General features: G+C 49.5%; 1 protein-coding gene across 1 annotated transcript; it reads right to left on the bottom strand.

Annotated features, from left to right (window-relative positions):
• Window positions 1–12,200: 12,200 nt before the first annotated feature.
• DRD3 (dopamine receptor D3) lies at window positions 12,201–24,589 on the bottom strand (the record flags this gene model as incomplete). The annotated part of the gene is made up of 6 exons (XM_082005333.1): window positions 23,943–24,589; window positions 17,188–17,300; window positions 15,815–15,957; window positions 14,505–14,701; window positions 13,276–13,621; window positions 12,201–12,397 (listed from the first exon to the last, which is right to left on the bottom strand). The coding sequence occupies exons 1-6, from the start codon at window positions 24,222–24,224 to the stop codon at window positions 12,201–12,203; spliced, it is 1,278 nt and encodes a 425-aa protein (XP_081861459.1). The 5' UTR covers window positions 24,225–24,589.
• Window positions 24,590–27,358: the final 2,769 nt, after the last annotated feature.

The raw sequence follows: 27,358 nt of genomic DNA, 5'->3' as shown, positions 1-27,358 counted from the left end.
TGTGTTTACTTCTCTCTCAGGCTGCCTGCAGTGCGGAATGTTCTCTGGGCCAGGAGGAGGCCCTCCACTTTAGCCTGGCCTTGAAAACCCCTGCTTCAGAAGTCCTACTCTGTGACATTAGAGCCAGAAGGAAGAGAAAGTGTTTAATCCATGTCCTGCTGTAGAGGTATTGTTTTGACTCTGTACCCTTTCACCTGTATGGACTAAGATTTCACTCCCGCACTAGCATGTGGATGATGATAAATGTACCATTCCTTCCAGCTGTCCTAGCACTGGTCAAATAGCAGGCTACACAAATGTCAGTGTGAGGTGGAGCTCTGGAAGAGATGCAGGAAAAGGTGTTTGGAAAAGGTTCTTGTGGCTCCTTGTTTTAAAATATGACTTAGTTATGTCACATTCCTCTCAGGTTTTTTTATGCCACTTACTTCGGAATCCTGGATTTATTCATTTTATGTTACAAAGCAACAATAAAAAAGTTTTACTATTCATTACACTGGCTCCTCAATGTGTGACAGAGGTGGTATACGAGAGAGCTTAGTGCAATGCTCAAGGTGATGTCTTCCAGAAACTTGACATAGCAGCCTGATGAAGGACAGTGACTCATCTAGGAGTAGGATCCTGTCACGGAGCAGGGGTCCAGATAATTTGGTTCAAAAGAAGCCATAACAACACTTCCAGGTCTAAAGACACCCCATAAGAACGCTTCCTTTCCCCATAAGAACTCTACTTACCTGAATTAAGCTTAAAAAAATAATAGTTACAGTTGCTGGCCTTAAAGCAATTAAGTATTAATTTGCAGTTTGCTCTTCACCATTTCTTTAACGCTTTAAGATTTGAATATCTGACATCAGAATGACTTTACCAGAGAGGGTAAGGAGGTTTTAACTTCCCTGTCAGCAATGCCTGTACATCACTGTTTCTTTGGGCAGATAACACAGTGGTGTCAGAGTCCTTTCTGCCATTCCAGTGTTGCAGTAACTACATTTCTTTTCCACAGGCTCCTGAAGAAATTGTTTAAAGACTGCTTTACTGTTGTCTTTAAATGGAGATTATGGGGAATAATTCAGCCCCATAAACTATATAAAATGCAGGACTGATGTCCTCACTCTGAGAAGTATGTTATGATTGTTGATGTTGATGCAGCACTGGGCAGCTTGGAGATGGTCTGGGTATACAGTGTGAAGGTAGCAGGCCTGACATTTTCAGGATCCACCCATTTTACAGGACAGGGAATTCTAATGAAACATAAATGTTTTGTGCTTCTTTCAAGAGGAATGCAGGATATGATGGTAGTGCTGGGACCTTGCAATGCTTGTTTCTGCAGTGTCTTTTTCTATATTGTTGTAATGCAAAACCTTATGGGAGGGGACAGTGACTATTTTAAAACTTCTCCTTCGCTCACATTTTTGAATCCACATGCTTACAATCACCAAAATGTATGAGTCTGCCTGGCATTCAGGCACCAAGATGCTTGTGTCCAAGAGGTCTGTCAGGGATGCTCTGTGAAGATGTGGAGGATAAGGGTTGCTAACTACTGTGTCGTCCTTGCATTGCCTGCTTTCTTCTTAGGTTGGTTGCCTTATTGCTAGTTTTGGAAGTGCCATTTTGTATCCTTTGGGAGCTAGCTGTGATCAGTCTCCCCATCTTGTCCCACCTCTGTGAACCATTAGAATCTTTTTTTTTTTTTTTTTTTAATCTCCCAACTTGGGTGTCCTGAGAAGCTGCATGTATCTGTACTGGGATCTCAGTGACCTGCTAAGCTAAGTGCCAATAACATGCCATTCTCAGCAACCCCTCTGCTCTTCCTTCTGGCCTTCCAGTCTTTATTTCTGCTGCTGCTTTCCTGTTCATTCTCCAGTCATACTGATTAGGTTTTCCTGTTACGGTTCTCTGCTTAGCGTGTGTGTGTGTGTCCATGTGTGTACCAGAGCTGCACAAAGTGAACAATTTCCTATTGGGCAAAATTTCATCAGGTACATATACTCATTATCTAACACACATGGTAAAGAACTGCACTAACCCTGAAACAACCTTAATGTGTTGTATTTACACAAGTTTTCGGTCCTACCTGTCAGTCCTCCTAGTTCACATTGTAAAAATTAAGCCACATTTTTCATGCTAACTTACAAAGTTTTTTATTTTATTTCCAAGCAGAGATCTAATTTCTTTCAAAAACAGAATTCTTGCCCTAATATGGGGAAGAAAACTACATGAATAAAACATAAACTTTTCATAACATAAACTTTTACTTTTTAAACTTTACATAAACTTTTCATGGAGAAGTGAAAATTGAAATGAATGAGGAGTGGAAAAATTTTCTGTGCTAAATTAACTTTACTTTAGCACAGAAGACTGCAAAAATGTCCTTGACTACCGTCATCTCCAAATGGCAGAATGCAAAAAGAGCAGAGCAGAACACAAAAGAGATGGTGGGTTACAAAAACATTAGAACCTTGAACCTTGAACATCTGTCCCTTAGCAACTTTTAGTGTAACCTCGATAAAGAAAAACCTTTCACACTCTTCTGTTTCTGAGGAGAATAACTGGCAGGGCCGTGAGTTAAGTCCTGTGCCTTTCTGACCACTTCATCAGTATTCTGCTCAGTAACTTAACTCCTTGCAGTGCTATTTTAATATTGCAGACTCTTTAGCAGTTTCATGATTGATTAAATATGATTTAAAATGTGTTAAGGAAAAAAAAAATCACATTGGGTTATCACAAAAATGTTTTCTCCTTCAGGTATGTCATTTCTTCCCCCATACATTCACCCATCCATCCTCTGAATTACTAGGACACGGTGTCCAGGAGAAGCTGTCTGACAATTTCTAGCTCTGCCCTTCTGTGGCTCTGTAGGATTGCAGGAGCTGCCCAAGACTGTAAGTGTTCCAGCAGAGACTTCAATTTATTTCTACATCTCTTGGGTCCAGAGGGCTTTCAGATTATGGGGTTTTTATGCATAGAAAAATCAGCTCCAAGTATGTTTCAGACGTGCTTTTAAGCATTGGGTAGCTTTTTTTTCTCCCTCCCCAAACCCTGTTGATTTTTGATTCATAACCTGAGTTGGCAGGCAAAGGGCTGTTTAAAAAAAATAGCCCCAGTAAAATGTTTAAACCTTCCTGTCAGTAATTTCAGAGAGGTTTCCTCTGTAATGTGGAAGGCATACACAAAATAGATGATGGTGCAGGCCAGTTTAATGGTCTTATTTGTGGTACTCTGGGGTAATCTACATAATTCACTAGAAACTTCATTTTTTTCTGCTAATGCAGCACTCCTCCAGACTATTCAAGATGTTGAAGGATGTGTTACCATCCTACCTTAAACACAATCTGTAGGCATGATAGGACTTTTCCAACAGAAAGAGAATGAAGTTAAATCCCTTTAAGAAGTTGTATCTAGACTGGCAAAGTTGGTGCTGGCACTAAAGTGGTTAACATCTTCCTGCAGCAAAATGTTCTTGTTTCCCTGTTGATGTTGCAGGTGTGCTTGGCATCTGTCAGAGTGCAGGGTCTCCTCCCTGGTGGCATAGCGGCTGGGAAAGGCAATACCTTCCCTGCCTCACAGTGAGGTGATGATGAACTGCCTGGTTACTTTTGCATCTGTCATCTGTACGATTTAATTAAACTGGTCAAGTGAAGGTGCAACACAGTGGGATGTTCTGTGACGCTTCTGACGTACCTTCTCCAGCTTCTGGCCTTGCTCACCCCCCATCATTTCAAAAACTTCAGAGGAAGCCTGCTCTGTTCAGCAGCTCTGTGTGTCTGAACATCTTGAAGAGCTCTTTCAGGAGCAGGTTTAGATGAGAAGGGGTTATCTGGTTAACCAGCATTGTTTCAAACTTCAGCCTGAAAATTTAAGAAGTTATATAGCGGCAACAGTGCCGTATGTAAAGAAATGATAATTGGGGGCATCTGGATCCACTAGACAGCTCAGGATTAGCCAGCTTCCTGTCTTCCCTATTCCCCTGCTGTGTAAAGCATTTTCTGGCCAAGGGGATGGCCAGTGAGCTGGGAAAGGCAATGGCTACGGTTCACGCCTGCAGCTTTACAGGACAAGGTGCATCTCGCCCATCCATACTTGCCAGAGCAGGTTGATTTCCAGATTGTTGGTCAAGAAAAGATCTAAAAACTACATCCCTTAGATGTAAAGGTCCAACACAGATCTTCACAAAAGGAGTGATTTCAAGGTCCTTGTCTAGAGTTTCCAGACCCATTCCAGTGCTCTGTGTGTGATACCTTCCCCTCTTGAGTTGACTGCCTTTCTGAGGTACTGGGCATGTATTGCAAAGCATGACACAAAGGTGGCTTTGTAGCAATGCTTTGTGCCTGTTGCTCCCTCCTTCCACAGGAGAATGGCTGGTTTGCCTTTTGATGAGGAGATCAGGGGAGGTATTGAAGTGATGTAGCCGGTATCTTGCAGGAAGTCAGTGGAGCTGAGGCTACAAATATCTCCTGAGATTTTTATGCTCCCCTTCCCAGTCTGGAAGGGAACCATCTACAATGTAATGTCAAATGTAATCCTACTATGTGCCGAAAAACAGCTGAGGAAACCAACCCTTAGGAAAGCCAGATGCTTTCCTCAGGCAAAGCTGAGTGAACTGGGGTGGGAGAGAACACAGAGACTGGCAGGCAGCCGAAGCCTTCAAAGAGATGCACCATCTTCAAGGAAGGGAGCAGGAGATGGAGCATCTGAGAGGAAGGAGCAGAGGCAAACAAGATGATTAGGATTTGGCAAGGCCAGCAAAGAAAGGAGTGGGAGCTGTGCAGTATGTCCACAAGTAGCATTGCCAACACTGAGCTTCAGAAGACACTGGCATGTGCCTTTTTCCATCCCTTGTTTTGTGCATGTCTTGAGGAGGAAGAAGCATTCTGTTGTTGTTCAGGAAGTTTAGCAGTGGCTGCTATGCTCCTGCTCACAAAGGCAAAAGGCTACAGAGTAATGCTGGTGGCCTTCAGACCCGAGGCTGAGGGGGATTGAGTGCTGGACTCACCCTTGATAGTTGACTCTCCTGCTGCCTGCATCCAGTGCCGTCACAAACATTCAAGGGAATCATGCTTGATGAACAACATGAACGATCCACCTGCCTCCCTCTGCCTGTCCCTCACAGACAGGCAGAAATGCTGCTGCCTCTCCGCTGAGGCATTGCAAGGTGAGCAGTCCACCTGCATCACGGCCCTTCAGCCATGGCACAGGGTGGCAGAAAGAGACGTATGGTCCCGTGGCAAGTGTGCTTCTGCCCAGTGAAAAGTAGCCTTTATTTGTGCTGTTGCATTTGCCACGCTCACAGCTGCGGGGTAAGACTTATTAAACCTGACAAGAGTCCCTAGGGCAGGGAACCAGAAAGGTCTTCCTCACATCGCCAAACATAGAGCAGCCTGGTGCTTGTCTCACTGAGATGCTTAAATCATTATACTGAAATTAATTTTTAACTATGTTCATTTTCTTCATTGGCTCTAGGGGTTTTCTTTTTCTTTGCCTCACATTTCCAGAGGCGTTCAGGGAAGAGATGAGACCAGTGTCTGGCAGGAAGAGATTCACTGATGTGTGGCCAGAATCATGAAGGAGGCTGAGGAGAATTCCTTGCTTGGGCCTGGGAGAAAGAGTATCCCTGTTAGACAAAGGTGTAGTTGGCATCAGAGCTGATGGGCTCTTGTTCTGGCCCTTGAGGCGATGTGAGACCAAGGAAGGGTGGCATGAGTGATGCCAGGAAAGCAGAACAAGAAAGGTCACTGCTCTGTCTTGAGTTGAGGTTGACTGTTTGGAGAGTAACAGAGCGCAGATGGATCAGTGGCATTTGAGATTGAAAGGCAGGATTGGTCTGGGATGTATCTTCTTCCTGTTCAATGTCATTCGGCAAGATGTATGTAGCAGCTGATGCTGACTTTGAAGAAGTACTGTTTTTGAATCCCTCATACCTTGAATTGGCTGCAGCCTTGTGAGCCTCCCTTTGCCTCCTAAGGCAGTAGGTCAGGTGGTAAGATACCACCAGGAGACGACAACTATGTTCATTCATTATTACCATTAGATAAGGAAAAGTTCACTTCAGTTGTTCAGTCAAAGGCTAATTCAGATTTGGGGTACTCGCATTGGTCTGAGACAGAACTGATGCACCCATTTTTTTGGGGAGGTGAGACACCTCACAGCCAGGAGTGTTTGCAGGCTGAAGCCTGCTGGAGCCTGTCATCACTGTGAGCAAACCATCGCACACTTGGCTGAACCTAGTCAGATTGGTACCAGCGTCCTCTGGGTGTCCACAATTCCTATTTGTAGTTTTCTGAGCATCACCATATCAGCAGCCTGCAGCCTGTTGACCCTTCCTCAAAATGCTGGCGTCGATTAGATGTTCTTGAGAAACCATCATGTCAGTAACAGTGACTGAGACAGGGTTGTGTTCTGCAATAAGCTTAAGCCAAGCTCCATCTCAGAATCACAGAATCATTAAGGTTGGAAAAGACCTTTAAGATCATCAACTCCAACCATTAACCCAACGCCACCATGTCCCGCGTAAGGCTGCCTCTTCCAGAGGAGCTGCTAGCCTGAGGAGGTTGTGCTGACCCCGGCTGTGGACAGAGGACCACCCTGGGGAAGCAGATCCCCAGGTCACCCCGGTCCCCCACAGAGAGGCTGCAATATGGCAGACTCCAGGTGCACTTCCCCCCAGGGGAGCTGCTCCTGCTTAGTCCCACAGAGGGGTCCAGCTGAGCCCAGCTGGGTAGCTGGCCTGCCCATCTCCTACGGACTCCAGGGAAGGTTACCTGGGGGAAGCGAGGTTTTCTCCAAGACTTTCTTCTGTCCTTGTTGCAGTCTGAGAGAGGTGGTTTTTTAAGGTCCGGCTGCTGCGAGTGCGCTGGAGCACGCGAGCCGAGCGGTCTCACCTGCAGAGCAGCGGGGCTGTGCCGGCTGGTGAAACCCGCCTCCTCCATCATTTCCTCGCCTTCCTGGCAGGCAGCTTTCCCTCATGGAAGGTTGTTTCACCTTCTCCCCCATGGGCCTTTGTGCTCTCCTGCTTGACGACTCCTGCGTGACCTGATGCCTGTCCTGCCTGTTGCTGCCTCCGATGGGGGAGAGTGTTTTATGGTTTCTTCTTTGTTCACATTTTACAACGTAAAACTCAGCGTAAGAACTGCTGATTTTAGCTCTGGGTGGCTTCAGTTTGGTGCCTGGTACCATTCAAGGTTTTACTAACTTGAGTAACCCGTATTTTTGCTGCTAGACCTGAAGTTTAAATTGTGGCCCTTGTGAGCACAGCTGAGAGTCATGGGGCACATGTGGGGTTCTGATCTGTGATGGACATCTCCTGTTGCACCTGCACCCAAGTAAGCCACAGAAGTAGTTACAATAAGCACCATATAGCAGCCTAAATAGAAATTTTTGGTGGTCTGTGAAGGGGTTGGCCATGGGGTATGGAGACGCTCTTCGCTCGCTTCTGCCTGCCATGCTTGCAGGAGTGAGCGACCGAGAGCTGCTCAGGGCGGGATGTCTTGCCTTGCCTTGTTTTCAGGCGATTGGTACTCACCTTAAATACCCGCTACCATCATGGCTACCGCATAGCACCCTGAGGAGAGGTTGCAGATTGAGAGGTACCGTGGAGAGTAGGTTGCTGCCAGGCCGGCTGTCCTTTCCAGCCCAGAGTCAGGCTCTTACTACTTATTCTGCAAAACCTCTTGTTCTTGAACTACGCATTCATAATCCATTTTATTTCAGTGTTTTATGCTCTTAAAAAAAAAAAAGGTGCCCCTGCACGGCAGCCATCGTCGGGGTCCCCTGTGTTCCTCCAGGGAGGGCAGAGGGGGGTGCACGCACACACCTGGGCGGGTTGCACTCTTTAGGAGCCCCCAAAGAGCAGCCTCACAGGGGTGAGCAGCAAACTCCGATGCACGCAGCGCGTGCGCACGCCCACCACAGACGTACCCCTGGGGAGCCCCGGCTACGCGCGGAGGAGGCCAGGGGCTCCGTGGTTTTGCCCGAGTGGCTGTGTGGTGCCGTGAGAGAGCTGCGTGCCTCTGCTAGCCTGAGCGAGCGTAACTCGCTGCCGGCCTGCTGAGCAAGCCGTGGGGCTGCACGGGCCCAGCAGCTCGTCCGCCTGGGCTCCCGCAGCTCAGAGCCTGTGGCTCAGCGAGCAGGGACACGTGTCTGCCTGGAGGAATGGTGGAGGCAGGGGACAAACGGTGTTTTTCAGTCCGTTTCTCAGGTGTGCTGTAATTGCGTCTAGACAGGCAGTACTTGGGTGGCTGCCTTCTACCTTGCAGGGGAGGCTGCTGTTCCCGGCAGTTTTGCCAGCGCTCCTTCGCCTCCGAAGGGTCTTAACTCTCCTCAGCTATGACAGAGATGCTTCCTGGCTATTTGGTCTGCCAGCTTGTTTACAAATGATACCCAGTGCAGGGAACCGTAGATCTCCCGTTCTGGCTGCCTGGTGGAGCAGAGTGAGGGTGAGCAACGGGCCACAGGACCCCGTGGCCGCGCCGGCATGTCCGCCCGGCCGCGCTGTCAGAGCGGGTCCCCGGACACCGGGAATTATCTACAGCCTGCGGCGGTCTCTGAGCTCTCTCTTTCTCTCTGCGGGAGAGGAGCTTTCTGCATTCTCCAGAGGCTCTTCTAACATGAATATCTGCGTGTAGATGAAACCCTGCGCAAGGCCGGTGGTTCTTCAGCAGAGCACAGAGCCACGGCTCACCTCTCCTCTCCCAGCCAGCCATGCAGCCAGGGGGGAAAAAACAGCAAAGGTGAAAATGTGGTAGAAAATGAAGATTAGTAGGAGGCATTTCAATTAAAAAGGGAGGGAATGTGCATTATTCTACTGCAAATAATGAGTTGGGGGCTTGTGAAGGACAGGTCCTGGGGGAGTCCTCAGCTGTCCCTTATGGCTGGGCGTGTGGTATGTCAACCACTTGCACCTTTGGCTGATTGCTTCTGTTTCCTTGGCCTTTCCTGTGAGGCCACCTCTGTTCATATTGCCACAGTAAAACTGGGCATGGAGCTCAAGCAGTACTTGAGGGAGGGGGAGCTTGTTTTCTTCTGGAATTGAGTTTTTGTAATTGTGGGTTGGTTTTCACAGAATCACAGAATCATTAAGGTTGGAAAAGACCTTTAGGATCATCAAGTTCAACCGTTAACGTAACACCACCATACCCCCTAAACCGTATCCCAAAGTGCCACGTCCACACCTTTTTTGAACACCTCTGATGATGGTGACTCCACCACCTCCCTGGGCAGCCTGTCCCGATGTTTGACCACTCTCTCAGTAAAGAAATTTTCCCTAATATCTAGTCTAACCCTCCCCTGGTGCAACTTGAGGCCGTTTCCTCGCGTTCTATTGGTAGTTATTTGGGAGAAGAGACCAACACCCACCTCGCCACAACCCCCTTTCGGGTAGTTTTAGGGAACGATAAGATCTCCCCTCAGCCTCCTCTTCTCCAGACTGAACCACCCCAGTTCCCTCAGCCACTCCTCATCAGACTTGTGCTCCAGACCCCTCACCAGCTTCGTTGCCCTTCTCTGGACACGCTCCAGCAACTCAGTGTCCTTCTTGTAGTGAAGGGGCCCAAAACTGAACACAGGATTCGAGGTGCAGCCTCACCAGTGCTGAGTACAGGGGCACAATCGCTTCCCTACTCCTGTTTTGTGGTGCTTTTTTTTTTTTTTTTTGTCCATAGCAGATTATAGTTCAAGAGGTTGCTCTCAGTTCTGTGATCGGATAGTTCAAATCTTAATTATTAAATAAAGGACCACATTTTTAGATATAGAAATTTCCCCATCCTTCATAGCTGTGTGGATACCAAAATACTGCTTGGTCTTCCACCACACCTCCTGTTCCTCACCTCTATCCTGAATCACCTTGGGGATCACTGCTTGAAGAACAGGTTCAAATTCAGGTAAGATCGGACTGAACATGACACCTGAGAGATGCTAGGCCAGGGCTTCAAATGGGCCTAGTCACCCTTTAAAAGATCTTTTTCCTTTTTTCCACCTTTCTGGCAACTGTGTATGTAAAGCAACTGAAACTTGTCTCTGTTGATCTGTGTTACAAAGCGTCTAAATAAGAATTACTTGAGCAGCAATCTGTCCACAGGTTGATTCACTCCACTGATACCCCCAGCATCCTGTGTGCCAAGTACTGCAGTCCAGCACCTTTGAGCAAATGGAGTAACACTACTGCATGCTTGCCTGGCGTAGCTGGGAAACTAATTGACCATGTTTTCAGAATTCATCTGCTGAAAGTGCTTAGAGCAGCTGTTGGTTTCTTTCCCAGTTGCAAGTAAAATGCAAGTAATAATAAAGACCTCTTGTGGGTGTCCAAGCGGGTGATCATTTTGTGCAGGGGACGTGTTAAGAGGGCTACAGGTGAGGAAAGGCTTATGGAAGGGCTACGTTCACCACAAAGGTACCAAAAGTTCCAATTACATCCAAGTTTTATTGGATTAATGCCATTACAGTGCAGTATGGAGGATACCTCCCCAGGCAAACAACACGTGCTGTCCACGAGCATCTCCTCCCAAAACCCAGACAAACAAAAAAAGAAGCTAGAGCTCTGCTATGTGCTCCAGAGGCGGAGGACGATGCTTTTATATTAGGAAAGAGAGGAAGCCCCTCCTGGCCGGAGGAGCTGTGGCACGGACACAGGCAGGGACAGCACACACAGTTACGCCCAAGCGGACGAGTGCGGCTAACAGCATAGCTAAGCCTGTCTTGGGAGCGAGGGCTGGGGCCTCGGGTCCTGTACAGCAAGGGGGAAAAATGAGAGAAAGGTGCCAAGGCTGTCCCGGGTCAGGCTTGTCTGTACAAGAAGAGCGTTAGAGTGCCGAGATGAGGCCAGCTGGCATGGTACGGCAGGGCTTGTCTGGCGTTTCCACCCAGGAACTGCTGGAGATGGCTTCGTAAAATACTGCTGGGAAAGGAGACCGTGGCAGGGCTGTATTTGGCCAGCTCCTGGAAGCCAGGACGTACGGACGCCCTGTGTGCTGACAGGGGAGAGTGCTGGGTCTGATCCGGAGGCACCCATCCTTTCTTACCGGGAGGGATATCCCTGAAGCAGCTCGCCCCCAGCCGTGGGCTGCAGCGGGAGTTACGGCAGCAGCCAGGCGGGTCAAGCCCTTCATCTAGCAGTGCTCCTGATGAGGAGAGGAGCACAAACGGAGATTGCTTCCAAAGAGGCCACGAACACGTTTGGAGACAGGGGTGCATGCAGCCTGCCCCAGATGAAAAAACAGGTTTGAATCTATCACGGGCACGACTGGAGCCATCCCAGGCCTTGCTCATTATTTAGTGGCCCCAGTCGATGGCTGGGTATGTGGTAGTTAAGTAGCGATAAAATCTATTGCTGGTCCTTGGGTTAGGAAGAGAGGGGACACTGTGGTAGTGTGGCACTTCCCATGCGATCTGACCTACCAGAGGGATGGCAGCCACCTCTCTACCTTTCAAGGAGCAATAAAATAGAAGCTGGAAGCACGGGGGGAGGTTTCATTTGCAACTGGGACAATTTCCTCAAGCTCTGAGACTGACTCAGTTCTATGGGCAAACCTTTTGATGGAGACAACAGGGATGTTGTCCTTTCTCCATCAGTGCTCCTTTTCTAAGTTTCCTTGCCAAATTTTTGCTCTCTGCTCCTGATCGAAGGGATCAGGATCCTTACCAAAGAGGTCATGTTCTGCCCTCTTATTAGGACTGCCGCGCACGAGCTGGGTGCCTTCTGCAGTTTGAGGCTCCAGCGGTGGGAGGTCAAATGCGTTCCCGGCATGCAGGTGGGGGAGATGAGAGATGCTGTCCACTGGGGTCCCGTGTGCTCTCTGAGCCTGGCAGCTCCCAGGAGCAGCACACTGCGGTGGCCGATTGACCACCGTGGTGGCAACCAGCGGTGGTCTGCCCCTCAGCGCCGCCATGCCCGACGCTGAGGAACTCGCTGGTTTGCCTCTGCGTCTTCTTCCTCTCCCTCCCCAGAAGTGGGAAGCACTTGTACTCTCTTAAGCAGGAGCACTGAGGCTCGGTGTGGGAAGCCAGCTGTGCAGGTGGGGCGCGTTCCTCCTCTTCGCTCCGGTGCGGAGCGTGCCCGGCTGCCGGCAATCGCTGCGTCACACCGACCGCCACCGCTCATGGCCAAGGGGAGTGTGTCACTCCCCACAGCGTGGAAAGCAGAGGGAGGGATGGGCCCCACGCCTTGTCCCCAGCCCAGGAGTCTGCTGCAAGCCGCAGCCCGTGCAGCCCCGCCGTCAGTGGCGGAGGATCTTGAGGAAGGCTTTGCGGAAGTCGGTGTTGAAGGTTGTGTAGATGATGGGGTTGAGGGCGCTGTTCACGTAGCCAAGCCAGGTGCTGGCGCTGTAAAGCCCCGGGGGCACGTGGCAGGATGGGCAGTGGGCATTGAGGATGTGAATCAAGAAGAAGGGCAGCCAGCAGACTATGAACGCCCCTGTGTTTAGAGAGAGGGAGAAAACAATTCATGACTTTAGAGGAGCGACTTCTTGGAAAGGAGCCTGCACCTGTGCCCTCCTCCTCCATCCTCTTGCTATTTCTGTGCACTTGTCTGCTTTTGGTAAACGCTGAAGGTGACGTTTATTCCTGATACAGAGGGACGTGGCAAGAGCGCGGGCTCCTTGGGACCAGTTACGCGAATGGATGGACGGATGGGGCTTCAGAAGTGGCCTGGTGACAGGCAAAAGCCAGTGGCCACAGCTTAGAGGGAACGACTGCTGACCTAGCTGCTTTAATCAGTGGCGAGGAGGCCGCATTATTTCCCTGCTAGTGCTGAGTTAATGAGGGGAAGCTGCGTGTCTGGTGACCATGGCAGGTGACTGGGGCCACGGTCTCCTGGCTTCTCTGTCCAGATCTATGAGCTAGTTCCTCTGCTGCTCCTTGTCTCAGTTTCCCCTTTTGCAGTTGGAGCTAAGAGCTGCTGCATGTATGGAAACTTAGGATTGTTTAATAATAATAATAATAATAATAATAATAATAATAATAATAATAATAATAATAATAAAAAAAGGGAAAGCAAAGGTGTTGGCTGTTGCTGTCTCTAGCAGGGCTTGTTTGCCACAGATTTAAAACAAAAGGGCAACAATACGTAGCAAATAAAACACTAACATACCTGGCTCAACATTTGAGAGCATTACCCTAGATCCTTAAATGCCCCACCGTTGTCTCTCCTGAGTTTGTGGAGCAGTGACAGCTGAAGTCTGGGCCTGGCCTGTGTTTTTTTTAATCTTACTACTGTATTAGGAGATTCCTTGCTCTTTCAAGTCCCAAACCATCACCCCTTGCACCCCACTAGCCAGAGTGGCTCTCACTCACCCAGGACAATAGCTAGCATCTGTGTTGCCTTTCTCTCCTGAAGCTGGATCAGCCGGGGCTGCTGGTGCGCTAGCTTCAAAGAGCTGATGGTTTTGCCATCGCTGAGCCTCCGTACCTCCAGTCCCGGCTTCGTACTCTTTCTCCTCTCTTCCAGCCTGTTGCGTTGTGTAGTCCCTGGTGTCCTGGCAAGGGATGCCTCGTGGCAGAAGCTGCGGTACCGCTGCAGGGTGAAGACAGTCAGCAACTTCCTTTTGGTAGACATCTCCTGGCCTGAGTATTTGAGTGGAAGACAGGGGGAAAAGGTTCCTTGGCATCTGGTTGGCAAAGCTGTTCTCTCCATGTGTTCCTGCAAAAGAGGATGCCACAGAGGAACTGGGAACCATCCAAACCATTCACTGGGTCAAACGATGATGAGGAAAGTTGTAGGAGTCATCCTTAGCCCCACTTGCTGCTTAGGTTTGCACCATATCCTCTGGACTGACCTTGGCTTATCAGAGGGGTGAACCAACAGTGGGCAACTCTCTGCCTCCATCCCACCAAGAAGAAGCATGAGAGATGAAACACTCGCTCTGCTAACCTTTCACTTGTGTTTTTGTGTTGGCCCTGCTCCCCTCAATATCCCTACCCTTTTTAAATGTGGCTTCACTGTGAAAAAAATGGGTAAAACAAGCAGATATGCGTGACCAGGCAATCCCTTTCAAACCATTGTGCTGGTTCCCATGGTTGCAGATATTTCATCTAGAAAGGTCAGTGGAATAAATGCTCTGTGCACCATGAGCATTTTGACCTCTTAAGTCTGTCAGATGAAGAGGGTTTTTTAAAAAAATAATCTAGGTTAAAGCCTATGAAGTCCTGAGAACAAAGCTTCATAGACCAAAAAATCAATAAATCAAGATATTAAAATCAATAAATGAAGAAATTAGCCAGACTTCTGCATGGCTAAGAAAGCCTTGCTCTGAAGAAATATTGAAGTAGGCTGTGCTCTTTTCTAGTTGCCTAGTTCTAGAGGGCAGAGATACACAGGGGCTATCCTCTTTCTAGAGGGCAGAAAAGGATTTAACTGGAGCTTCTGCATCTCAAATATCATAGTGTGTGAGTGAGGAATGGGATGAAAACATGCCATGTCCCTTCTTTACGCTTCCTGTTCTGTGCTTTGACCCTTTGAGGAGAAGAGATGATGCATGCCCTGTCCTCTTTGACAGCTCCTAGTGCATTCATGTGGATCTTACTTTGTGTGCATAGCACGGTTTGGTGCTGGCGCTGTGGCTGCCCTGCCGGGTGAGGGTTCGCTTCTTTTGCCTTTGTCTTAGCACGAGGTAAATCCGGACATAGAGCAGCAGGGTCACCATGAAGGGGAGGTAGAAGGACACCAAAGAGGAGTAGATGATGAAAATAGGGTTGGATATGGAACAGACACTGGGATCCCCTGGGGAGGAGAAGAGAGAGAGAGAGGAGCGGCTGAGCTGCTTCAGTTTAGTACAAGGAGGTTCTGGTGCGTTGGCAAAGCAAGTCGAAAGGTGGCTGGGGGACAGAGGGGGTCTACGGAGTGCAAGTGCCATCTCTGTTGTTGCAAATTATACTGTGGCCTACCCACTCACCTAACTGATGCTTAAAATGGACTCTACCTAGGGCTATCTAGCATGACCAACATGCATCTGCCTCCCTTGCTGGCCAACAGCTCTGCCCTCTTCTCTCATGTCTATTCCCATACTTTCTCAGGGGATCCTTCCTCCTTTCGTCCTTTCTCCTATTCCACTGGCAGCCTCTGAGCTGTCTAGATGCAGAGCTGTGCCTTCACGCCCATCTGTCTGGACCAGGCAGTGGGGGACAGCAGCACTTCCCACTCCCTGTCCCCTTCTCGCTTCAAGCACTGCATAGAGGATGGATGGGGAGCAGAGGACTTCTGCTCAGGGAGGAGGAGGGCTCCCTTGCCCCTCTGCCTCCAGGGAGAATGGGCTGCCCTAGGTGAGGGGAAGGAGAAAGACCAACCTGCTTCCAAGGAGGAGGATAAATTTTTTGCTCTCCTCAGGGATTAGGTGAGGAAGCAGACAGCCAGTTGGATGGGAAAGAGGTTTCTCGCAAGCAGTGCCAATACACAATCCTTGCTGTTTGGAAATGTGTCTTGTATCAGATTTAAAACTGTGTGTCTGGACCTGTTGATATCGGTAAGATGCAGTAAGTCTTATGTGCTGAAAGTGCTGCACATCCGGAGATTTGCTCTGTGTGCACAAAGTGATTGTTTGATGGGATTTGTAGACCTGGATGCTTTGATGGGAATTGATTTGGCAATAAAGCAGGCAGGTCTGTCCTCATAGCAACAGTCAGCGTCTGTCTGAGCAAATGGCAAGTGTAGAGACAAGAGCACATCTGCTCTCCAGCATTGGAGATTTTTTTCACCCTTCATAGTGTGCTTCCCAGTTCCCTAAAATTCCCTGTAACTCGGAACGTCTGCAGGACCCACAGGGCAGCTCCTGGCCATACACAGGGCAGCTCCATTTCCAACCCCTCCCTGTGCACTACTGTTTGGGACATCACCTACCTGTGGTATTGAAGCCGAAGAGGAGAGGGCATGACACAGCGAACGCCAGCATCCAGACTACCACGATCATGAGAGAGACCCTCCTGCAGGAGCTCTGCCCAGTGCTGTACTGGTACTGAACTGGTTTCACCACTGCAGTGTACCTGCAGACCAAACCAGCTCCAGGAAGAGGGGAGGTAAGAATGGAGGGAGGAAATGGAAAAGGACCAGGTTTTAAAGGGAGAAATGAAAGCCACATAGGGAACATGATGGTGAACGTGGTGAAGAAATGGAAGAGGAAAGGAGAGAAGATCAGATGATGGGATCAGCAATTTGTAGAAATGGTAAGCAGGTTGTTGGGGGGAGGAACAGAGGAAATCAGTTAGTTGGCGGCACTGCGGAGAAATGCTCTGCAGAACCGCCGGCATTGTGAAGCTACAAGATTTGGGATACCAGATGGATCTAGAAACCCCAGGAAACCCCCATCCCTCAAGGTCTTAAGGTTATATGGTGCACTGCTGGGAAAAAGCAGCCTCTGGAGCAACCACAGCCTGCTACGCCCTATGCCTTGGCTGCCTGCTCCAGTGTTGGCCTCGCTGACAGCCGGAGGATTGCCCACGTGTGGGTGCCTGGGGCCTTTGGCTGCCGGCGCACCTCAGGGGGTACAGCACGGCAAGCCTGGGATTTGGAAGGCACAGGAGTCTTGTCTTGAGGATAGCCCCAGGGCTGCTGCTTGCAGATGGAGCTGGACTGAAACAGGGATAGACGGCCATGGAGGAACACCGGACCAACACAGCGTTGAGAGCTGCTTCGTATGATTACCCTTACACCACATATTACAGGGGTGGTTCATCACAGCATGCAGTGTTTTCTTTACCCCACTCCTCGGTCCTGACAGCACCACCCGTGCCGAGGTCTTGGCTCCCAGACCTCAGCATTGCTTAGAATAGGCTCAGTTTTAAGACGCAGAGAAACAGGGCAAGGCTGAAGATTAGGCAGCAATAATCTTCACCCCTCTGTGTATATGGCAGGATTTTGTTTCTTAAAACTTCATGAGTGAGGTCTCTGAAAAGAGAAACCCTCTTTGAGACCCAATTAGATGACCAATTCTGGTTCCTGCCTTCAAAAGCGTGAGGATGCCGTTGGCTACCTACTGGTGACACTTTATTGCTTGTGTCTCTCTGCCCTTTTCTTAAGCACTGACATCTTCTAGCACATGGTGGGCAGAGCCATATTAATAGCAGTAGTGGTAGTGACAGACTTGCAGGGAGGTTTATGTTCCCGAAGACACCGATGCTGCCCGTGCAAACCCCAACTTCTTGTCCCTGCCACGCTTGGGTCCCAGGGCTGACCATCATCTCCAGCCTATCCCCCTGGATGCTGTTGGCTCTCACCTGTCAATGCTGATAGCGCAGAGGTTTAAAATGCTGGCTGTGCACATCATTACATCCATGGTGACGAAGATATCACAACAGATGCGGCTGAAAGTCCAGACTCCTCCAGTCACCTGCACCAGCAACCACAAAACTGTCAGCCCTGTTCTGCACCAAGTCCTGATAAGTTACATATAAGGACGTGCTCTCCTCCAAGTATCTCAACAGCTGGATTAGTTCATGTCCACTGTGATGTGCAGAGGGAAACTGAGGCACCCGTGTTGTGTGCAGGCTAACATAACGGGAGGTCATGGAGAAGGAATCACACCTCGATTTCAACCCTAACCCTAACCCTAAGCAGGGTGAATAAATAGATAGCAGCTATCCCTTTCCTTAAGGCCTAGCATGATAAATTGAATAAAATTTGATACCACTATATATATCCTTTGATTAAGGATTATCTGAGAAGATCTAAGGGCTGAAAGTGTTTCTCAGCTTAGCTGCTGGAGTTCTGTTGCAGGCTGGAAAAGTACTGCAAATTTTATGCATTTATGTATGAAACAGAGACCTGAGACCCAAGGCTTCTCCAAAACCTTATTTCAATTCTTATCTCAGTTACAGATTTTGATTGTTAGATCTGAGTGAGAACTCACAAGCTATTCAGATAAAGAGTTTTGGTTTGATACCATGTCAAGCTTTTGTTCGGGTTGTTTTGAATTTTTAATTTGAAGTGTGTAATCATGAAAGCTTAGCTGTGGCCAGTCTTTGTGATGGAGAAATGCATTTTTGGCCCAGCCATCAAGTTCTTGACAATGACCTTTTCGGCTGACGATAATACGCTCCAAGCACTGCTTGGCACTGCTCTCCCCTGGGCTGGGACGGTAGCCTGCCTCCGAGCAAGGTGGTCTGCCTCAGCTCCCACTCCCGGTAGGAGATGAACAAGGCGGCAGCCTGCCTTCCAACAGATAAGGCTGTTGGATGAGTACGGCAAACAAATCTAATGCTGCGCCGGTTGGAGAGGCGGGTCGGAGAGAAAAAGGGAGGAAAGTCCTTGCTTGGAGAGAGCCTGGATTTTAACCTTTAACCCTGTAGTTCAGCTGGACCCATGGAAGCTATCAGGGACTGGCACTAGTTCCTGGTCTCTCTGCTTACATTTAGACCACATCTAGAGTACTGCGTCTGCTTTGGGGGCCCCAGCACAGGAAGGGCATTGATGAACTGGAACAAGTCCATTGGAGGGCCACCGAGACAGTCCCTGGGGGCTGAAGCGCTTGTCCTGTGAGGAGCAGCTAAGGGAACGGGGCTTGTTCAGCCCAGAGAAGAGGTGGCTTTGAGGGGGACCTACCAGCAGTCCCCCAGTGCTGAGTGGGAGGTTATGAAGAAGGTTGGAGCCAGGATACTAAGAAGGTGGAGCCAGTTTTTTCACAGCAGTGCGTGGTGAGAGGACGAGAGGCATCAGGCATAAGTTAAAAGAAGAAAGGTTCAGACTGATTATGAAGGTAAACTTTCTGATCATGAGGACAGTGAGCCAGTGGAGCCAGTTGCTTGGTGAGTCTGTGCAGGCTCCGTCCTTGGAGGTTTTCAAGACCCACTCAAAAATACCCGTTGCAGATCAGGCTGGAGAGGGTACCACAAGCAGGCTTGGCTTCTAAGGCAGTGGGTCCACCCAGCAGCAAGTGTGGATGCCTAGGAAGGACATGGCTCCCTGCAGCGAGAAACGCTGGTATAAATACAGAGTTCACTCTGTGTGGGTTGTTTTCAGTATAAGAAACAATCCTGAGGAATCCAAGTGGTTTTGCTTGTGCCAGCATTCCCACCCATGGGGACAGAAACTCGCTGAGGTGAGCCGTGTCTTTAAGGTCTTCTCTGCTGGACCCAGCTGCTACGTGTCAGAAGTCAGGCACTGAGCGAGAGAGTCTTCCATTAGACCCCCCCGACCCTGAATGAATGCAGGAGAGAGAAATGGGAGTTGGCTTGCGAAATGCAGTAGGGAACTGTGCTATCCCCTTGAGTTCTGTGATACTTCTGGGGCTCCTTTGATTTCTTTTTAAAAAAAAAAAGCAGCACAAGAGAGAAAAAAAAAAACTAAACCCTTAGAACTTTTCTGCACAATTAGGTGGGCTGCAAGATGTGCAAACTGAAGGCTGTCCCTCTGAAATTAGGGACCTTAACAGGTAGGTTCAGTTTTGAATGAAACCTCACACCATTTTTGCTTTAGTTGCAGATTTTGAGATCTGCTTGACCAGCTCAGAATAAAAAACAAAATGATAAATGCTGGAAGCCTTTGCAGTGGGACCCAGTAAGGAGCGTTTCTGTAGTCTGGGGCAAAATGCAATGCAGCGCCCGTGTAATCTGATGAATATTTCACCAGGAGCTGGTGCCAGGTGTTCGCACGAAAGCCAGTTGCCACGAGCCCAGCAGATGTGCAAGCTCTTAACTGAGGGAGTTTCCAAGGTCCTGAGCACATTCAAACGCTGAGCCTGAAGAGAAGCACTGGGAATGTGAACCCTTAAAAGTGAAGGTGGTGGTGGTGGGAATGGCTCTGAAGTGAACCCTCTCAGGCTGACGCATTCAGACCACACCACCTGCACACTAAGCTGTAGCTTGTGTGAAGAGAATGCTTGACAGATCAAAAAGTTGGGCTAAAACCCCGTCCTCACTTCCACCAGCCACAACTTCTAAAATGGGGAGTAGCTCTGCTGAAGTAGTTAATATTTACCTGTGGGCTATGAAAATCTGGAATTTATTCCAGAATTTAACAATGAAGAAGAGCCTTTTAATTATAGACCTCATTCATGTTTTTTTTTTTAATTTTATTTCTGCTCTTCCTTTTCTTTCTCTGTTCTGCTCATCTTTGTTACAGCAGCTAGAACTTGCCAGTGCGCATTTCTGGTTTTCATGTGCTGGCGGGGTACCTATGCTTTATCCCTCTGGTGTCTTTTGTCCAGGAACCTCAAAGCACATCACAGGTATTAATTGAATGAACCCTCACAACTGCCTGGGTGAGGTGCATGGTCAAATATTATTCTCTTACAATTGATGAGAGCGAACCACAGAGATGAGCTGATACAATCTCTCATTACCACTCGGTGCGTGTGCGGCAGAAGTGGGAATGGAGTTCAGGATGAAATTCTGGCTCTGTCAAAGACAATGTTAAAGCTCTCTGTAGACTATTCAGGTCAGGTTCTCACCTCATCTTTCTTGATGACCAGTCTCCTTTATCCACAAAATTGCGGTATTAATATTTTAAACTTTCCAACACTATAGGAAGCCTTCCAGTTTTTAAAAAAAACACCATATTGTGCATTCATAAACTTATTAAAATCCATCACTATCTTGAATACTTAGAAATAACTAAAAGAATCTCTGTAAATCAGATTGGTATAATGATGCCATACTGAGGAGTACATGGATGGGAAAGAATAAAATATGAACATGACATCGCATCAGGTGCTGACAGGCACATAATTAGTGGTGCACCTAGGCATGCTCACTTAAGTGTTTTGAATTTAAGAGAGCGTTCTTCTTGGGGGTGCCATGAACTCCCCTGCAGCTGTGAAGTGGCTCTGCTTATGCTTTTCCACGGCAAGAGTAACTAAGAGCATGCACACAGCCAGGCCAGCTGACAAGTACTAAGTTGCTGAGCTGGAGTAACTCAGCTGTCTGTCCACCCTTTGATGGCAGTCTGGCGAGCTCCTTGGTCTCAAAGAGCAGTTGTCGGTCTCGCTGCTCTGGTGTGAGAGCCACAGAAGAGGAGACAGTGTTACTCTCACGTGCTCTGAACAGAGCTGCAGACTGGACACCAGTGACAATCATCTTCTGAAGCTCTTTTTCCCCTTTGGAGGTAGAACTGGATGTTGTGAGAATACTGAGAAGGATGCTCCCAGCCATGCTGCTACATGTCCTCCTCCATTTATACCATGACTATAGGCATGATGGCATCAAATGCCATCAAACTCCAATGGGCGGGATGCCCTGATGCCACTGTCTTAGAAACCTCGGTGAGCTTCAGTAGTCGCAGCAGCCACGACATCAGAGGTCAGTAAAGAATTGGGGTAGCAGTACTGGTATATTAGACCTACCCACTGACCCCAGAAGATTGCTAAAACCAGTGCTGAATAGCATTTTTGTTCCATAAACTTCATTAGCTGGAGATGAGGATTTTGAGGTTATGAAATGTTCCTATTGTTGCTCTGTCACAGCCTTCCCAAAAGACCTCTCAGAAAGAGACAGTTCTAGTTTGCATGACTGATAAAATGACAAATTTAACAGAGCGGGTCCAGGCTACAGATGGCTCTAAAAATTGAGTGTAAAGCACAAAGTTCACAAGTGACATTTCAATCTGACGTATTCACCCACCTTTATCTTCTCCATAAATAATGGCCAGGTTTCAGATGTCTGGTTTGGCAAACGTTCAGTAGATGATGAATAGGTATTGTACATGGTTTTGGGGACTGAAAGATTTCTTGGCAATTTCCAGGTCCATAGTGTACTGAAGCATGATGCCATTTCCGCTTTGTCGGTAGCATCGCTGATCCATAAACAGCAGCAAATATCTAAATGACTTTGGGGCTTTTGGGGACTGTTTTTTAAATCTTATCTTGCTGGACTCCTACTGCCTTGTTGTCTAGGAGATACTGTGTAATGCTGGTAGTGGTAGGTTGGGTTTGGGTTGTATGAGGTTCTTCTCCCTGTTGGTTGGGTGACTCTTGGATCAGCTACTTTGATTCTCCAAGCTCCAGAGATGGAAATGAATCTTGAATGGGTCTACAAACACAACTAGGGAATGGACCTACTGTGGTGCTCACAAATTGTGACCACAGTACTGCATGGGGCCAGAGGCTGCTTCACAGATGTGCCTCAGCCCCACGCTCTCCACAGCGAGAGCGAGTGGTAACATTTTTCTAACACAAAGCATATTGTGATTTCATTAAAGATTGGAATATACGCTTGAGGTGATGATGGACTATTCCAGTCCAAAATAAAATTTGACTTTTAATAACATTTTTTAGTTGCTATCAAATTGCAGAGTCTAATTCTGTCTTGCTGGGATGGCTTCCCCCCCCTCCTTATTCATTGCTTTTTAGTCATTCGATGTAATGCAACTGAGCCGTACACATCCTGCAGGCCAGCTCCAGGTCCACTCCACACAAATTAGTCTAAATGTTGCTACTGACTTCATTAGGGACATGATCACACATGCAATATCACGGTGCTCTCTGTACTTTCACTCCACGGTGATGTTATATATAAATAATTACCCATCAATGCCCTTACTAATAATACTTACACACAGAGCAAACCCTTAATTTCTCTTAACTGTAGCCTTGCTGAGACTGCAGCGGGCACAGTTTGGAAGAGTGGCTTGGATTAACACGAGGAAAATGCCTAGGCTGTGGGCCAGAGCTTAGAGCTGTGTTGCCTGTTCAACGTAGTCCGGTGGCAGGGGAGGGCTGTAGGCCACTGCCAGTCCCCTGCTACTTGATCGAATCTCCTTGCACCCACATAGCAGGCCTGGAATTTGCTGGTGTTGTCCTGTCTTGTCCTACTTTCTGTTCACGCGCTGCGCAGTCCATATGCGCAAGTTGAAATCCCTCTCTGCTTCTGCTTTGTTTTGCGGGAAGGAGGTCAGCCAAAGGTGGGCAGCTGCCAACAGAATATTTACCCTACCCTTCATCCTGATCCTGGCTTGCCCCTTGCAGAAAGAGCATGAGGCTTCAGCAAGATCATGGCTCAGAGGCTTATTCTGTCTCAGCATGAGAACAGGGTACTAGGGCTCAGCTGAAAGCTTATGGCTGATGGACATTCACTCTAATTTTTCTAGACCTACCAGTTTTTGTGAATTAGTGTAAGAATGCTGAAGAAAATGGATAAAAATGTCAGCTGTTAGCATACCTTCATGTATTTACTTTAGTAAAAATGTTTGCCCCAGAAGTGGCTTCAGTAATTCAGGCTTTTGCCACACTGTGGAGGAATTTGGTTTCCATCTTTGCTGCCCTATATCTGATGGTGTTGTCCACACTGTGCACAGTCGTGCTAGTACATTTTTACACCAGTCCAATGTGCAAAGATGAGGGAAATGGAGAATAAGACCCTGAGGGTTTGGTGAGTCCCTTGAAGTTATTGTGAAAATGCCTACATGACTTAAAGAGATTTTGGAGCATGTTCTTCAGCTTCATCTCTTTGTCAGTCTGCTCAGGGAATGTTGCTTGGAGCTGACCTAACATCATGGACATTAAGATTCTTAAACTCTGCAGGAGATGAGGCTTTGACTGCCCTTGCTTGTTTTCTGGCCAGCAGGAACAGGGATTGATCTGGGCTCCAAGATGAGTTCCTATAAGGTATTTCCACCCTACTGCCTCTCCTGCCATTCCTGAACCATCACGGTGCTCACTGGCAATCCTTCTGGCTGATGAAGTCAAGCTTCAAGGATGCTCAGATGAAAGTGGTATTAGCATGTCAGGACCCACAATCTACATTACTGGCTGTAGCCCAGCTGCCGTTCAAGTTCAGAGAGGCTGAACGCTGCCAGGAAGAGCCAGGCTCAGGGTATCTGCTGATGGGTGGGACTGCGGTGTGTTTGTCCAGCCTATGAGGGCCACCTGTGTGACACTGTGGGCTGCCACGCACCCCACAAGTGCTCCAGAGCTAGCTGGGGGCTTAAAATGTGAATGGACTTTATCTCTACCAGAGCTGACCTATCCAGAAAGCATGCACGAAGCCAGTGAGCTCGTACTGCGGTTCAATGCAGCTAATCTTTCCTGAGACATACTCACCTCCAGGTACACCACCCATGGCATCACCAAAGTAGCCACCAGCAAGTCCGCCACCGCCAGGCTCACCACAAGGTAGTTTGTTGTTGTTTGCAAGGTGCGTTCCCTCAGCACAGCTAAGCAGACCAGCACGTTCCCAAAGATGATGGCCAAAATCAGGATGCAGTAGCAGAGGGCGTAGTAGGCATGTGAGTGCGGCAGGTCAGGCTCTGTAGCATTGTCTGCCCTACAAGGAATGGGGTCGGTGGTGTTGGGATGACTGCTGGTTCTTGTGAAGAGAGCCATGGGCACGCCGCTGCAAAGGGAAAGACATGACTGAAAATCAGGGCTCTACAATAATTCTGGAGAACAGTACCTTTTGTGGACAGTGTATGATTTTCACACTTCCTCCATGAATGCTACTTCAAGCCAATTACAGAGGTCTTTTTTCTGCTCATGTATAGGCAGAGCTTTGCTTACAGTCTTGCTTGGCCTGTTTTTTTTTTTCATTGAATTCTAAGCCAAGAGAATAATGCAAGACTTCACCTCCTGTGTGCATCTGAAAGGTGCATCTTACCAACCAGTGCAGCTGTAAGGAAAGCAGCAGTGGTTTTAAGATGTGCCAAAGCCATACCTCAGTACAAGTCAGCCGGGCAGGGGCGCAGCCTGAAAGATGACAATTTGTAGGGCTGAGGAAGACCCAACGCAGTTCCCCAAACTAGAAACTTCGGCCTAGTATCTTTTCTTCTGTGAAGCACCCTCCCCCTTCCCTCATCAAAAAAAACCTCATTAATAACTTCACGCACTCGAGTGCTCGGCAGCCTGGCAGAGAGGCTGCACCTGCAATGCTCAAGTAGCCTCTTGAACCCTGGCTGCCTCGCAGTAAGCACCACCTACTGAATTACTCAACGTGTTTCTGTCCCAGGCCTTCTGTTGAAATAACGCTCCGCTTCGGCCTCGCCTGCCTTGCCAAAGCTCGACTGTCAGTGCTGCCCCCATTTCATCCATACTGTGCTCTGTGTTTTCCACGCCTGGCCAGTAGATCCGCTTCCCGTGCTGAAGAGCAAATCAACTTGTCATTTGGGATGAAATAATGGAAGGATGCTTGCAGGGTACTCTGCATTTCTTTTCCTTACAATGGATTCGTGATTGTGCTCAGGAACCTACCCTTCCTTGATTTAGGAGGATGATTTTTTTCCCAGGCATGCAAAGGTTGCTGTCCCAGGGTTGTTCTGTGACATTTAATCGCTTGTTATCTGATGTTTTTTCATCCTTTGCTAGTGCTCCCGTCGCTGAACTCATCCTCGGTGTGACAGGTACGAAAGGCAAGGACAAAACGTTGCAATGCCAATGGTATAAATATTACTCCTTCCACCTCACCCCTTGAACAGCAGCATCTGTGATGCACAGACTTCTGGAAGAGCAGGTGTGCAATAGGTATAAATTGCTCCAGCCCCTTGGCCTATATTCTTCGTTAAAACTGGTGCCACTTGCCCCTGCTGCTTTGTAGCTGGGAGAGGGCAAGGTCTGAATGAGATGGAAGCTGAACTCCCCTCTGCCCCGTGAACACAGATCCCTCAGGACAGGGGTGAAACAATCTCTTAGGGCACGTGTGCTGTTTGAAAGCCCCTGCACTTGTCTCTCCTCCTCTCTCTTTCTTCTGCCTTCCCCTGACAAGGCAGTTAAGCCTTCCACCGGATCGGAAGGGTTTCCCATAGAGAAAGCCCTGCTGCCGAGTCCAGGACTGTTTGTTGGTAAAACAGTTCAGCTGCAGCCACCCAAAGACAGGACTCGTTTTGCAACGTCCCCTGCACCGGCGCGGCTCCCGCTCTGGGAAACCTGTATTGTCTGGGGCCATGAAAGGCTAGGTCTGTCGCGTTGGGAAAAAAACTACGTTAAGCAGCTGCCGAGCTGATGAGCAAAGCCACGACAGGGAAGGGAGAAGACAGCACGCCCAGTATAACCAAAAGGCTCAGGGCACCGCATTACACAGTTTGCCTGCGGGTTCCTTCCTCTATCTCGCGTCCCTTACATCCTAAAGCTCTATTTTCGACCCTCGCCTGGAGGTCAATCCTCGCTCCCAGGATCCCTCTCAGGTCCCCACCCCCAGATCCGCCAGGCCCCCCAACCCTGGACTGCCCCACCTCTGCCCCCCCCCGGCCCTGCTGGCTCTGCCCGCGGCGAGGGTGCTGCCAAAGCGGGCGAGTACCGAGGTACCGGGATACTGATGTGCCGGGGTACCGGCATGCCGGCATACGGGGATGGTGGGACACAGGGGGTACAGGCACGGCGGGGCCCCGGTGTACCGGGATACCCACCACCCGAGCACCCGGGCGGTGAGCTGCGGCAGGGACAAGGCTCGCTGCCGTGGGGACGAGCGGGCGGAGGGCACAGGGAGGGATGCTCAGCCACGGAGGGGTCCGGCTGCAGCTCCCGCTCCGGGTGGCGGGGCCCGGGTTCAGGTGTGGGGTACAGGGTGCAAGGGAAGGGTTCCGGGGTCCGGGAGCGGGGTCCTGGCGCAGGGTCCAGGCTTGGCGGCGGTTTGTGGGTCCGGCTGCTCCGCGCCCGAGGGGCAGCGGCAGCTCCGCGGCTCCCGGCCGTGCCCCCCGGCCCGGGGCTGCCGTCTGCCCCGGCGATGCCGCGGGGGGCTCGGGGGGCTGGAGAAACCCGGGGAAAGGGGGGGGCAGCGGGGAAAGGGACCGCCGGCACCTGGCGGGAGGGGAGCGGGGGCGGGGGGCAGCAATCAGCACTTACCCCTGGCCCGCCGGGCCGTGGCAGCGCCGCCGAACAGGGCTCGGTGCCGGTGCTGGTGCCGGTGCCGCCGCTTCCCGACCCGACCCGGTCCCTCCCGCCGCCCTCCCGGCGCGGAGCCGCGGGGCGGGGCCGGGCCGGCCACCTCCTCCCCGCCCGCCCCCCGCCCCGGACCGGGACCCCGCGGTGCCCCCAGGTGCCCAAGAGGTTGCCCCTCTCCCAAAGGGACCTGATGGAGGTGTCCTGGCTCCTTTGGGAGGGTGTGCTTCGCTGAGGGACTGACCTGCTTCTGCCTGGGAGCCGAAGTAGGGAGCTGGGAACCCAAAAGCTGGGCCACACGCTTGGGCCCCGAGCGCCCGCGTTTTGTGGGGAGCAACAGGGAGATGCCTCAGCCAGAGCTGCCCGCCCTGTGGTGGAAGGCCAACAGGCAAAGGCCTTTGGGAGACGCTGCGAGCGTGTGGCTTGGGATAGAAAGTTGGCACTTAAAGCTTAAAAAATTGTTAGTTTTAAAAAAAAAAATTATCAAAGGAGAGACGATTTTTAAAAGGGAGAGAATTAAAGAAATATTTAAATAAGCTACCTTAAACCTGAGATGAAAGAGTGGTGGGCAACCGGGGAGAAAGCTGGGAAAGCAGGTGATGTTGGGGAAGTGTCCTCCTCCTGTAGGCACAGCAGGCTGCACCTACCAT

This window comes from Phaethon aethereus (genome assembly GCF_964289735.1).
Source record: "Phaethon aethereus genome assembly, chromosome: 1".
NCBI lineage: Eukaryota > Metazoa > Chordata > Aves > Phaethontiformes > Phaethontidae > Phaethon > Phaethon aethereus.
Note: the sequence above shows the minus strand (reverse complement) of the source record. Positions and strands in the feature narration are given on the sequence as shown.